Source organism: Leptosomus discolor, chromosome 16 (genome assembly GCF_034619465.1).
Source record: "Leptosomus discolor isolate bLepDis1 chromosome 16, bLepDis1.hap2, whole genome shotgun sequence".
Classification (NCBI taxonomy): Eukaryota; Metazoa; Chordata; class Aves; order Leptosomiformes; family Leptosomidae; genus Leptosomus; species Leptosomus discolor.
The window spans coordinates 16,755,618-16,769,910 of record NC_141406.1 but is presented as its reverse complement, the minus strand read 5'-3'; the positions used below and the strand labels follow the sequence as shown (position 1 = coordinate 16,769,910).

Below are 14,293 nucleotides of genomic sequence, written 5' to 3'. Positions count from 1 at the left end.
CAATCTGTTTTTTTCAAGAATTCAATGGAAAAAGGTACTCGGTCTGAGCTTCTAAGGCAGTTGCCAGGGAAGGAACAAATTAGGAGTGAGACAATGCATAAACAAGAGGGTTTAAAAACTAAACAAATTGGAAAATCCCTCTCATGTATGATATATCCTGCACAACACTGGGATCTTTCAAGGTGCTGTAGGAGAGGAGACAGTGTATGAGACAGAAAGGCATAACCTTGCAGAGGTGGAGAACATAGTGACTGAGGGCTCTAGCTAGGAGAGTTCACTGAAAGTGTGGGGACTGCTCTCTTGAAGACAGTAGTAGATGTGCTTTGTGTCTGAGCTGAGCTGCAGAATTGCTTTCTGGAGAAAGCTGGCGTGCTCTCGGCTTGCTCTAAGCCTGGGCCACTGACTTAATTTCACAAACAGTTACTAATGCCAAGCAAGGAATAAACATGGAAGAATGGGAAATTGCCAAGTGTTAGGCCAAAGCAGAAATCAGAAGGATTCTAAAAATAACGTTGATGGCTATTGTAGAAGTTTCTGAAGGCCAGCAGAGAGGAGTCTTGGCTGTGTAATAAACACAAGGGTGAGTCTGTTCTGATGCTGGTGCTCACACTGGAGCATCACTTGTGCAGCGTGTTTAGTGTTTCTGCTGGACACTTCCAGTGATGTCCTTGTTAGCTAACCTTTGTTTTGTTTGCACGTGACTCAGGTGACCAGACGGGAGAATGCCGAGCTCATGGAAATCTGGGCTCTGCATTCTTCTCCAAAGGAAATTACCGGGAGGCCCTGACTAACCACAGACATCAGCTGGTGCTCGCCATGAAACTCAAGGACAGAGAGGTAGGAAGCTTATTGCATAGACTGAATTGGGCATCAGCGCTGCGTGGTGTTCTGGAGAGATACGAACGTGTCAGGAAGCCTTGTCTGTCTGCCCTGTTTTACTCTGAGAATTTGGAAGCCACAAGATTTCTCTTCCCGGCCGTTCACTTGCCTTTTGTAAGGAGATTGTTTGTACCAGTAGATGCAGTATATGAGTGTCAGTGGCAGGATGCTCGGTTTGTCTTTTTGTCTTCCACTGCCTTCAGTCTCCGTGTGGCTCTGAGCAAGTCCTTCTGCCTCCCTCTCCCTCCCGTCCATTCTGCCCACAATGTGTACGCTCTAGGATCGATGGTGGAAGCTGCTGCTGAGAAGGTGTCAATACATCATCTCTGTCGTTGAGCCCTGGCTGTCGCCAGCTCGTTTTCCCTGTGACACAGGTGCTACTGATTTGAACTCTGTTAGGATGCATCCTGTGTTGTGCCTTTTCCAGACAAGTCATGAGATAGGTCCCTGTCCCAAATGTTCACATAAAATTCACTTTGTTTAAAAAGTAGTGAAAAGAAAAAGAATCCATGCAAACCTGAAAATACAACGTTGTGTAAAGTGTAGGGGTCGCTTGGACTGGATCTGATTTGCCTTGACTATTAACCATTCAGCTCTCAAGGTGTTAGGCTGGGCTCCCTGCCAGTCCAGGCAGGCATGCTGCATGGACTGAAGAGTCTGTCCCAAGAGATTTCTACCAAAAGTTCACTGTAAGGACAGAATCATAATTTTAGTGCAAGTTACGAAAGCTATTCACCTCGCCTCCTGTGGATTCTCCTCTACTGTGAAGGGGAAAACTGAGGGCTTGTGGGTTGCAGGGCAGGGTTGAGGCAGCAGGGCAGGTGTGAATTCATGTAAACACAAGTAGTTTTGGGGAGGTATAAAAACGGGGGGGGGATCAGTTGTCCACGGATAGGTTGTTGAAAAGATCTATTTGAATTAGCCAAGTGCTCTACTGAAGTGTTGTTTTGTAAGTTACGTATCGAGTAAGCCTTTGAGAGATACATCTTTCAGTAGGTTGTGGAAAGACTCTGACTGGGGGAGGGACCTGCTAGACATTTTTATGATTATTTTACCAGCTGGAAAACCTCCTGAATCACTCCCAATTTCCTTGTTTCTGTTCATGCAGAGCAGAAAAGCTGTTACTCATCATTGTTTTTATAGTTTTCTTGATTAGGGGGTCCCTGTTCCTGCTAAGAGTCTCATCTACATAGCAGCTCCTCCTCTGTGGTGTTCCACCCGCAGATCCCCCGTTGCAGGGAGGGGGCCAAAGGAAATAGCAGGAACGTTGCTGTGCTGGTGCGAGTGCAGCAGCCTGTGCGCCCCAGAGCCCCCAGGCTGGCCCAGAGACACAAGTGCTGCTGCCTTTCACTGACTTCAGGCCGCTGATCTAAAGAGATCCCAATGGTTGATCTGGGAGGAATCCAGGGAATGAAGGCTAATCGTGATAGTTCTTCGTTTATGATGCATCTGGGCACATAATTAACAGTTATTGACAACAAATGACTACTTGATTTAGCAAGAAAGCTGAGCTTCTTGGATTTCCTGTAGGATGTAACCACAGGAAATTAATTTGGCGCTTTCTGATGACATCATCTTGACCACAGAGCTTCCTCTGAACAAAAGCTGTTTTTCTTGGCCTCCTTTGCAGACATTTTTATAATGCTAATGTTATAAAGTTGCAGTAGTGCTGATGTGAATTCCACCAGAAGGGAGTTTGGTGTGCAACTGTAATGAGGTAATTGTTTTACCTCCAACAGTACAGAGAATTGGCACAGAAGGTAAAAAGTTCTCTTTTGTATAGGATACTGCTACCCTCAGAGGGAGCGCTGGGTTCTGAGGCTGCTGAAGCAAATGTTTGTACCAGGGACTTCTGCTGGATTGTGTCGCACGTAAACCAAGGAGGAAGTTGCAGAGGGTCTGGCTGTAGCGTTCGACTCTGTCCTCCCCGACGCGAGTCTGGAGAAGGGGAGCTTTGTCAGATGAGTGGGGAATTGTATAAGCTGCTCAGGTGGATGGAAGATTTTAAACGTTTTTCTCTCTCTCCCTGGCACAGGGAGTCTGTGCAGCTCCTGTTACAAGCACCACGTTACACCGAGCACAGTCCACATCTCCGGGCAGGTCATCTACTCTTTGCAGTCACAGTGTGCAAAGAAGTTAAGGCTGGTTTATGATGCTTGTGCCCAGAGAAAGGATGGAGCAGAAGTAGCTGGGATTCGGCATACCTCTGGTGTCTCCAAGAGAGACCTTGAGGCACTGAACATACGTGTGGTTTTGGTCTATGCAGATGAGTAAGACGACTGGTTCTTAGCAAGATGCTGTAACAGGCACTGTCAAGCAGCCATCTCCATTTCAATGCTTTCAGTCACAGTTAAGTGATGGGTTGGATTTTTTGACCAGCTGCAGTGGCTGGTCAAGAAATTCAGATGAGCTAATTCTGTGAGACTGTTTCTGAAAGAATTAACAGGCTTAAAAATACAGTTGATTCAGGAAACTAGAAATCCTAAGGGCCTCGGTCTTTCTTTCCATGCGTTCTTTGGTTCGTGTGAAGCTTTGCAGATGGTCACTGTGGTCAGTAGGATACCATCCTAAAAAGGACGACAACAGAAGTGAAGCGTAGTAGGAGAGAGGAAGGTAGGCAGGACCATCTGGAAGGGCAGTTGCCTCTCTTCTGATGGAGGCGAGCATGGGAGTCCAGCTCTGAGACTGGATGCAGTTAGAGAGGAAATAGCAGTGCAGCTTGGTAGTCTGTCATTTCTCTGTGAAGATTAAGCAGAGCAGATTTCAGCGTGGGCTGGCTTGGCCTGCTGCAAACCCTGGGAACGTCCTCAAGTTGAGAATCCCCATGAAGTCTATGCTGCTGCTGTTCTTACAGCGATGCCTCCCATACTGGCTGAAGCGAAGCTGATGGGAATATACCTATCCACGCTTCAGCCATGCCTCTGGTGGCAGGGTAGACATCACTGAACTGTGTCTTTACAGCCCCATGGTAGACGACATAAACTTTGACCGTACCCCCATAAGCGAGTGGGGTGCTGCGCAGCTCGTTTGAACACAGAGCGACCACGAGGACTGGTGGCCGGCAGGACCCTGGCTCTGTGCACGTGGGTGCGCATTAGGGAGCTCGTCTCTGGGCAGCTCCGTTAGCACTAGCTCTGGCTAAGACTGACTTAATTCATGCACAGAGGTGGAAATAAAACACTCCTAGGCTGGTGGGGCCCCTAGGTACAGGGTTGTCTTTTCCTTTCTCGTTCAGAGCCAGCTGCAGGCTCTTAGACTTTAACCACTCCTGTCCTGAAATAGCGGCATGCTGGCCGCGAGGGGGGTTAGCGCTTCTGAACAGGGATGAGAGGATCCGCTCTCTAAGCCAACTTGGCTGCGGTGAAGTGAAACGTTGACTTTGTTTCCTTGCTGCTTGTTGATGCACGAATAAAGTCACAGCCCTGACCTACACCAGCAGTAGCCTCATGTTCTTGGGATATGTTCTGTACTCTGTTACTAAAATGTCGGTGCACGTTGTCTGTTTGTTAATGTGCTGAGGAAATTAGGTACTGGTAGCTTGGGCTGCTGCTCTTTTGTCTGGTTTTTACTTAGTGCCTATGAAAGATCTGAAAGTTTTACAGAGAGGTTCCCTACACCAGCAGCCAAGGTACTCGTGACCTGCAGGAGGAAGAGTGACAGATGTGTTCAGAGGGAGGACTGGGGCTACGTTATTTTTAGCTCTTCACAGAAGCTTGCAGTCGGTGAGTTTTTCCTCAGAGAGAACTAAGGCCTGCAGTTAACCTAGTACAGATTTCTGATAGAAGAGTTATTTTTCTGCCAGCCAATGGAGTTACAATAGGGAGGTCACCTCTGCCAAGTCAAAAAACACTCAAGATTCAAGACAGGGCTTACCCATGACAACATGGCTAAGTACTAATGACTGAAGGTATTTCCACTCAGAACAGGGAATAAATCAAACTGATGCTTTGTAGAGAGAGAGATGGTGGGGCAGAAGATCAGATTCAGTGATTATTTAATGTCTGGACAGAAGATAAACTCTAATGAATTCCTATGTCTTCATGTAAAAGACTTTGTATGTGCGAGTAGGATGGAGCAGGGTTGCAAGGCAAGGTTTCACTTAATGGATCAAGTTAACCTTTAGCATAACTTGCTGAGTTGAACTTGACACTGAACTTAAAATCTGTGTCCTGTGATCACCTCCCAGGAAAAATAGGTGGTGAATTTTGTCTCCTGGACTGCCTGTTACCTGCTCAGTGCAGGACAGTATTACATCTTAGGAGCAGTACCATGAGGTCATTCATCTCTCAAGAACCTAAGGATGCCAGGGAAGCCATGCCCTTCAAATCAAAAATTGCAGAAGTTATGAGTTCCTTTTCCAAATTCCTTTGCCTCGTTCCTTAGTGGTAGGCTTCAAGGTGTGACAACTAAATACTTGGTCTGACTGTGTCTTTTCTGCAAGAAACAGGCCAGGTGATAGTGAGGATAGGGTCAGGTATTGGCTCTCATGCAGAGTTTTGGCTCGTGCGGGCATGTCTGCGCCACTGGGAAGGCAGAAGGAAGACCTGGAGTTCAGTTCACCGCCTCAGGGCAAAAGCAGTTTGTGTGTTGCCCCTGTTGGGGTTTATAGGGTAGCTAGTGCATGTTAGTTGTCTTGCAGTACAAATCTATCCGTTTTTAACAACAGAGGTGCGGAGTGTTAGTCTGTATTATATTTTTGAAGTAATTACTTTGTTTTTACACCAGGTAAGCTGATCTTCTGAAAGCCTTCAGGTAACCCATGTAGCTTGTGTTGATGCCACATCACGAGCTGTGATTTAGACAAGGGTAATGCAACTGATGAGCTGTGCCAAGGTCAGAGGAAAGCTTGGAGTCAAAAAGTAAATATGAAAGCTGTTGGCGCCTGTAACGCTCGTCTGCTGTGTCCCTATTCCTCTTCATCTCTAGCTGCTCCGCAGGCGTGCAGAACTGTCTTGTGTTATGAATTTTGTAAGGCCAGAGTGCCAGAGTAGAGCTAATGGTGGGTGATCTCACAGGATGGGTTGGAGTGGCCCTTTTTGTTGACCATTTGGAAGGACCTTTGTTCCTTTCAAAGCATTTCATCTGGGAAAGTGCTACTTGAGGGACTGTTTTGAAGCTGTGAGGACTGACAGGCAGAAACGGAAGGGGACAGGAAAGCTGTAGAGCTCTTCCTCGGGTTCAGCATCCAAACACTCACATAGGCTGTGCTTCAGTCCTGTCTTGCAGAGGCCACCAATACCGCAGGGGCTCTGTACCGTAATAGCTTCCCTCTCTCCTGGGCCGTCAGACGCCTTCTATTACAGCCCCGCATTCGAAAATAGCAAGGCAGTAAGGCAAAGTCCTAAACTAACCATAATAAAATTAATGCTTGTGTGGAAGGGCATTGCTGGTGCTGAGCTTTTGGGAAGGGTGATGTTGCCAGAAAGCCGCTGAGTGCAGGCAGCTCTTGCATGTTGGCTGGCCGGCATGTTCGGAGCTGAGCTTGGCCTTTCATTAACGATGCAGCATCCCTCTTCGCTAGGTGGGAATGAACAGAAGGTGTTGGGTGTGGAGGAGGATTGTTTGCGCCCCGAACTCTCCCTGGGGCTGGGGTGAAGATGCAGCTGAGCGACTCGAGCCTGTTCCCTGCTGCCCCTTTTCTCACGAGCTTGACTGCAGGAAGAGCAGTGGGGCCTGGAGGAGAGCGGAGGGCAGACTGATGGACTTTGTCAGTGCCAGCTTGCCCCGGGGTTGACTCGGGATGCCCAACAGCTTGCAGCAATCGTTCTTGGCCTGGGTTTAAAGGGATTTCCCCCCACCTCCCCTCTAGAAGCAGCTGTTTCTGGAAGGAGTAGATGTAGAACTGGCTAGGGCTCAATGCCCTCTCATTACTGACTGTTTCTATGGCCACTGGCTGCTGCACTTGGACATCTCCACGAGCATATGTGGCTCTGAGAATCGTCTGCAGCAGGTAGGCCTGCTCAGGAACAAGAATGATGAACTAGATTTTACTGTCTCCAGATGGTTTTTAAAATGATTGCAAGTGTAAGGCAGAGTTCACGTTTACAGCTTCAGGAGATTTTTTTCAGAAAGGTTGACTAATTTGCAGGAATGGGGGATGATGAAGATGGTAATTAGAATGGGGTGCTTAAGTGGCCTAGAAGAAAGGTGTTTATTAAGCGGCCTTCGTGGGTTTTCTGTGTCACCTTACTCTTGTATATCTATGAAAGTTCTTGTGTGCTAGGGGAAACACCAGAATGCAGAAGTTCCCATCCTAAAGAGAAACCATGGGCTCAAAGCCCAGGAGACTCAAGAAGGCAGTTAAGTGCTACACTTTCTTATGCAGAGAGAGCATTGCCATGGAGCTGGCTGCGATGAGAGGCCTTTGCTGGCAGCCAGAGGACTGTCGTGATGGAAGGTTGTCAGGGATAACTGCCTGCTGTGCATCTCTGGAGGAGGAGCATTGGTGAATTATGATTGCTGTGACAGACATAATCAGTGTCTGGATTCAGCTGGGAATTTGAAGATTCTGCAACTGCCTGAACATACTTTTTGTGCAGCTCAGCCACTGCTGGTTATTTAGGTCTGCAGTTCTAGTAGTTTTTCCCAGTCGCATTTAGAGCATGCCAGACCCAGCGATGAAACGCAGCGTAAAGCTCTTACGTTTTGTAAAATACAGCTACTTACTGTCAGGCTGTGCAAGTCAAAGATCAGATGTCACTTTCTTATTTCCAGAAGGAGATGCAGGAGGAAAGATAGATCATTCCTTTCTACTGAAATCTGTAAATTCTGTAAAGCCAAGGTTTCCTGCCCCTTCCTGAAGGGAAGGGGAAATGCTTTCCAGGTGTCCTTCCTGCTGCGCTTTGTCTGTGTAAGCCACATCTTCAGTAAATAGCAAAGCTGTAAGTATTTAGCCCTTTGCCTGAACTCCTTGTGCACATTATGGTATAGGGCAAAAGAATATCTTTATTTTACGTTCCTTGCCAATCTTTTTAGAAACAGCTATTCTGCTGAGTTAGATAAGGAAAAAGACTGGAACACAGTCTGAGTTAGCAATGGCACAACTGTCCTTCAGGAGTGACTCTCTTCATTCTTCCTAAAATACGACCTGTGGGGCCCTCCGGTGTACTCTGCTGCACTCAACTGCCCTGTTGTGGGATGATTGTGCAAAGGCCAGGCTGCTGCTGATGCCGTAAACTGGTCACCCTGGGCACTGCAAGCTGAATGGTTCCAAGCAAAGCATTGGGGTGGTATCAGCTGTGGCTCATGCTTGAGCAAGGGCTGTGTGCCTCTAGCTCTGCTGCTTTCTAAAGGAATGGCAGGAGAGCTTGTCCCAAGCGTGGAGTGCCTCCCTGGCTGCCTGCCCGCATCCATTTGTGGCCCAGAATGATTTCTGTGTTTGGACTGTGCTGGCAGCCGTAGGGCTCCTGCCAGAGGTGACATTACACCTGTTTGCACTTCAATTGTGAGGGTCCCTGTGCTTGCAGTTGTGCTGCAGATTTGGCTCGAAGTGTGGATCTGTGCAACCCTTCCTCTCTGGAGAGACCATCTTGGGGCACGTCAGCAGGAGTGAGCTCATCAGAACATGTGCACCCGAGTAGTTGTCGGCCACGTTCCCCTCCTGCTTACCTCGTCGGAGTCCAGAGTCCTTCCACAGCTGTGTAGGCTGCCCCCAGGTTGGCATTGCAGCAGCCTGTCACTGAGATGAAGCTGGAGTAGCACTCATGCTCGACGGCGAGTGCAGCTTTTCCTCACCGCAGTGCCAGTGCCTGACCTGCAGCTGGGATGCGAGCAGGTGGCACATTCCGGCCCGTGGCTGAGCTGTGCCATGTCCTGGCAGAGTCAGTGGTGCTGCTCTGCTGTCACCCAACTCCGTCCTTGAAGTTCTCCCCAGAGCAAGCCAAGTTGCTTCACAGAGAGTTGCTCTTCCAGCTGTGAACAGCTTCCTCAGTCCCGCTGCAGCTGCCTGGCCCCTGAGAGCGAGCAGCCTGTGCATTGCGTTTTTGGAGCACAGAGGGGCCTGTCTGTCCCCTTCAGGGCAGGTGCAGCTGGCACCCTAAGGGTACATCTGGCTGCTAAGGGTATGTGTGTTGAGCAGGAACTGTTCAGACTGTGTGGTGAGCTTCTGAAAAAAGTATTTTTCTGACTTGATACTGGTCGCAGCTTCAATACCTGTACAAAAACCCTGGGCTAGCCAGTGTGCAGCAGACAGAAGTGCACTCATCTCTGTACTGCCATGTGGGTTCAGGAAGCAAAGAATGGTATTTCTGTGGTATGCAATGTTTTCTCAATTAATTTGTTCTTCAGTGTCCATATTGCTTGTGACCATTTTTAACATAAATGTTCAGGTATGTGATTAACACTTCAAGTTAATCAAGTGTGGTGAGGCTGGCTCAGACTCCGCTAATGAGTTACATGGCGCTTCTGTCTATAGACACTGATGCAGTGAACAGTTGACAAAAGTGTCTTGTAACACGTCCTACATCGTGTATTTGTGTGGAGAAGGCCAGGATAGCAACTGGAAAAGAGCGTAATCCACTAAAGAGGGGCTGTGGGGACAATAAAGCAGCCAGAAACACTGTCCTTTGAGAGCGGTGCACCTCCCTGTCCCTTAGCTGTACAGGCTGCAGAGGTGTTATGTAGGTGGTGGTGGAAGGCTGTTTGTTGTTACTGCTTTAGCCCCTGCAGTCACATCTGAGCTGTCTGGCTTCTGTTGCGTGGCAGTACACTATGCGGCACCTTCTCTTGGCTTGGCTGTCCTGGGAGGCTTCGTGAGATACCAGCTTATTGAAGACGGGCTAGAGGCCAGTAGCCCGTCGTTCTTGTGTGTCTTGTGGGGTGGGCTGGTCTGTTACTACCCTGTTCCACTTCCCAGTCACAGCCTGAGCTTAATGTGAATGAAATGTTGCACGTGTGTGTGATTTTTCTTACAGTTATTGATAGAATTTGAGAAGTGTATGCAGTGAGGTAAAGACGCTTCTGGTTAGCTAACATGTGCTTGCAAAATCTCGTTTATATGAGGTTCTGGTTTCTGTAGCACATCTTTGGAAACAGAAGGCACACCCCAGACCTTCCATACCGCATAGTGAAACAGACTTTTTCTGTGTCTGCTGCCAAGAAACCCCTTCTGTTTGCCCTTCTGCTCATGTATCGTTAGTTACTTGGGTGCACAGCAGAGCTGGGTGCTCCTCCTGTTCTATGCAGAAGTTGGCTTTGCAAGGGTTGTCATTCATAGCAGTGATCCTTTTCACTTGCATTCAAGTGGCTTTCAGGTGCTTTAAAATACAATTTCTCATAGGGCCGTACTTGTCTCTTTCTCACTGAAAATCCCAAAGAGATTATCACCTGGTCACTTTCTTCCTCACTTGTGTTTCATTATCTCAGTCTTAAATAGAGAGCTAAGAATCAAATTCGTTAACTGCAGCTTGAGGGAGCCCACAGCAATTTCTCTGCCCCTGGCATTTGCATGGGACTCAGCTATACGAAGAGGTGGCTGGTCCTTGGGGCTGCCAAATTTTTCAGAAAGGAAAAATCTGAAAATCTTAGGACTGCGGTTATTTTGTTATGTTTGCAAACAGTGTGGAAAATGAGGACAGGATATAAATACCTCACAAATGAGAACTGGAAAGAGTCTTCAGGCTAAAGCAATTTGTCACGCATGAAAACCCTGACTAAGATGTCAGAAACAGGCCGTGGAGGCAGGAGTAGGAAAGTAGCACTTGCTGTAGTAAGCGACAGAGCTTTGTGGAAAACAAGCAGAGAAGGTATCTGTTTCTCTGCTCTTCTGCTTTCTGCCCCTTTTCCTCTTCTGTAGCGAAGCCACTGCTTCAAAATAGTTTATTATGTTGTCTGCCAGAAGTGGATTATCTGCTGCCTGTAACCACATGAACAGGAAAGGAGAATACACATTATTCCTTACAGCTTTATCGCGTCTGACTGCAGTTCCAGAAGTAAGGAACAGGCCAAGGAGGGCTTTGCTAATTGATAATCTGTATCAGTGGTTAATGCAGCCACTGCTAATAAAAGTACAGGAATTACAAGTTTAGGGTGTGATGACTGCTACTGTATTAAACAACAAATAGCTTTCACTTCTTGAGCTTTTTCAAGAGAAGAGATTGGGGACAATGTGGGAGCTTTTGTTAAGAAATTAGTGTGTCTCTGTTGCTGATACCACAAGAACATCAAGAGACTGCAGCCCATTGCATACACACTGTGCATATGTGTTGCAGAGATGGTAACTTTGCATGAGCGTCCTGTTCTTGTGTCAACCCCCCCCAATATCTTATCAAAAAGGTCAAGCAGCAAGAAGATAAATGGGTGGCTGTGGTGCATCTATATTCATAAACATTTTTAGTGCATGGGATTACCTCTTTACTCTTGCTTCTCCATTATGCCTTCTGTTTTTTCTCTGGGGTTCTTCTAGGGGATCTTTTGAGTCTTGGAGGTACTTTCAAGAAATTGAAACAAGCTGGGTTTTGATTCAGCCTCTGTGTGAGAAACAGCTTTCAAAATCCCATGACACTTTACACAGGATTTACAAACAACAGAATGGTTGATCAGGCTGCTAACCACTCAAGCAAAAGACTGTTCCCAGTCTCTGCTCTCCAAAGAGGTGAGAGTCTAGCGTCAGTTCCTAGGAACTCACTGTAAAATTATCTGCAGAAACCAGAAACTGGTACAAAGATCAGGCCCTTGTAGTTCACAGACTGGATACTTGCAGAAAAAAAGTGTCACTTTTCCTTTGAAAGTTGCTGTCTAATCTGAGCCCTTGCATGAAGCTGAGCATCACAGAGCCTTCTCGTCGATCTCAAGCTGGTTTTAATATGTGTTTTCGTTATTCCTGAGGGGAAGCTGCCCAGAGTTGCTCACTGCCCTGTGTGCAGCTTCAGCCCACCATCTCCCAGTACTCTGCTGTCAGAAGTGGGTAGGATCCAGGTGCACTGTTGGCTGGATTGGCAGAAGTTTCCCGACTGGCAGCTGAGGTGGTGGAGGAGCCCAGCAGGATTTCCAGGGATCAGCCAGGAGGCTGAGCTGAAGGAGGAGGGGGCTCCACAGGGCATCCCAGCAGGTGTGCTTGATTGTTACTATGTTGAGCCTCCCTGGGGCTTGGGTGTCTTTTGTTTCATAAGACATGTGCCCTTTACACCAAAAGCAGTGCTGTCATCTTCAGGGCTGTGTAGGACCCGTTTGCTTTACCAGGAGACTGGTGCTAATGCTGTCCTGGCTTTTCGAGGAGGTGTTTGCAGATCCTTGTCCATTCCAGAATCATTGGTGATTCGGTTCTAGACTCGAGGGTGGTCTGATTTGTAGAACTGAAACCCCGATACTGGCCACTTGCTGGGAGGATCTGGCTGAGCAGATCAGGGTAGCAAAGGTGTACTGAATCCCTCTGCGGAGGGCTGCTGAAGAAGGGGTGTGAAGCAGCCAGTACAGAGTTAGGTGAGAGTGGGACAGACTGGTTTTCCAGATTTCCTAATAGGCCAGAAGCTTTGTTTTTGCCCCTACTGCCCTTGAAGCCTCAGGTTCTGCAGGTGTTGTGATTTCAGTTTAATGATAACTTGTGAGAGATTTGACTCGGTCTGCAGAATGTCTTCCTGGACACTTTTTGCAGCATTGTTCAATTCACTCAAGTTCAGTCTTTGTCTGGCCCAGATGTTTGGCTCGGTTGCTGGGCGTACAGACTTACAGGCATGCACGTTCTGGTTCATATTGTTCCCGTGTATACTTACACTTCAGACACCTGCTCTTTGCGGGGCCTCTGATTAGCCACTGGGACTCAAAAGTTTGACCTGTGATGTGGGTATGCATTGAAACCCTCATTAAAAAGTGCAGTGCTGTCCCTTGCCTCATTGATTTCAGCCTTGCATTGCAGATGGTAGCCTTGCTTCATTAGGGATCCAGGGCAAACTCCCTCGTACCCTGGAGGAACGCTTGCTTCCTTGGAGGAAGGCTGAGTGCCAGCTGCTAGGAAAACACTTGCCTTACGAGTTCATTTGAGGATTGTGGGCCTTCTAGGGCACTAGTGCTGCATTACATCTTGGACTGAATGACGTGCAAGGGCAAGTTCAGTGATGTGAGCAGCTCTACTGCTTGAGCATCAAGTAGTTGGATGTGTATAAGCATAAACTCTTTGCCTTTCTCTTTCTGTCTTCAGCAGCTCTTTTTAGAGAAAGTCAGCTTGACCGGATTCACCCAGGTTTGTCCAGTTCAAATGTGACAGGATTAAGCAGAACAAGGGAAATCTGACCAGTGCAGGAAATTTGGGAATGCGCTAAAGGCCATGTGCTTTGTTTTGTTTGGACTTGTGACTCAAAAGGGAAATGTAATACTTCCTGAGGATCTCCTTTAAATGTCCCCACTTGACCTCCACAGCATTTGAGCTGAAAGAAATGCAGTCTTCTGGTTTTACTTACCTCTCACAGTATCTGCAAAACCTAGCACTCTTCTGAGGCCTGTACCTGGTTGCAGTAAAAGAAATGAAGCGGAAAACTTGCGTAGGTGCTGAAACTCAGGGAGCAGCACTCTTTGGGTTTTGAGAAGGCCCCACCTCAGCCAAGACTTTCCAATATTGAGTTTCCAATGAAGTGGTATCCACTTTATGAGCAGAAGTAGCGTTAGGATTGGCACAGATCAGCAGGCCACTGTAGGAGTTAAGAGATTTCTTTGCCTGCACAAAGAGCTTCTCTGGGTTCTGTGAGATCCAAGTTTGTAACGTGCTGGCTTATTCTCCCAGGGCTGACTTTGACCAGGGCATGAGTCACCACTCAGTGTCACCATCTCAAAGAAGCTTGTGGTTTTAAACAAGGGCTTCTTTTCTTAGATCATCACTAAAAATGTCAAGTCAGCCATCCTTCCTAAAGTGATTTCACACAGGAGCCTTTTAGGCTATGTCCAACCAAATTTTGGCTGCTTGGGATAAAGAAACGGGAAGAATGATCAGTCCTCTAGAACACTGTCATGTCCCTGAACAAGTAAGGAAAGACAGGGCTGGGAGTGGATTGTCAGCACAACCCATGGCAGCCTCTGTCATGAGCAGCAAGTCCTTGACTCCTGCAGAGCTATGGATTTAATCCATTAATCAGGCCAGACTGGAGCTATCTCTGCCTACTGTATATTTTGAGTTTTTCCTATTGTGTCATTAATTCCTGGTTGTTCCCTTTCGGTTAGCAGTAGTTACAAAATTCCTCCTAGGCATTCAGGTGCTAGTGCTTCTATCAATGGCTTTGGCTTTGGGGTTTACTTTTTGGTAGTTTCTATGTAAAAGACTGAGACCTTCTACAAATAAATTGGATTTGACAGGGATATTGATTCCAGTGTATTTTTTTTTTTCCCCAGGAAATCATTACCTAAAACCAAATCCATTCCTCCTTTCTGCATACAGATAATGTACAGGAGGAGAACATTGTCTGCTCCTTCCTTTCTTACTTTCAAAAGC

General features: G+C 47.3%; 1 protein-coding gene across 2 annotated transcripts in view; it reads left to right on the top strand.

Annotated features, from left to right (window-relative positions):
- Positions 1-14,293, top strand: part of TTC28 (tetratricopeptide repeat domain 28) — a 178,634-nt gene that overhangs the window by 112,443 nt on the left and 51,898 nt on the right. For both annotated transcript variants that reach the window (XM_086473965.1, XM_086473966.1), the window contains exon 5: positions 707-837. In XM_086473965.1, coding sequence (XP_086330091.1) covers positions 707-837 — 131 coding nt within the window. The remainder of the gene's footprint in view (positions 1-706; positions 838-14,293) is intronic.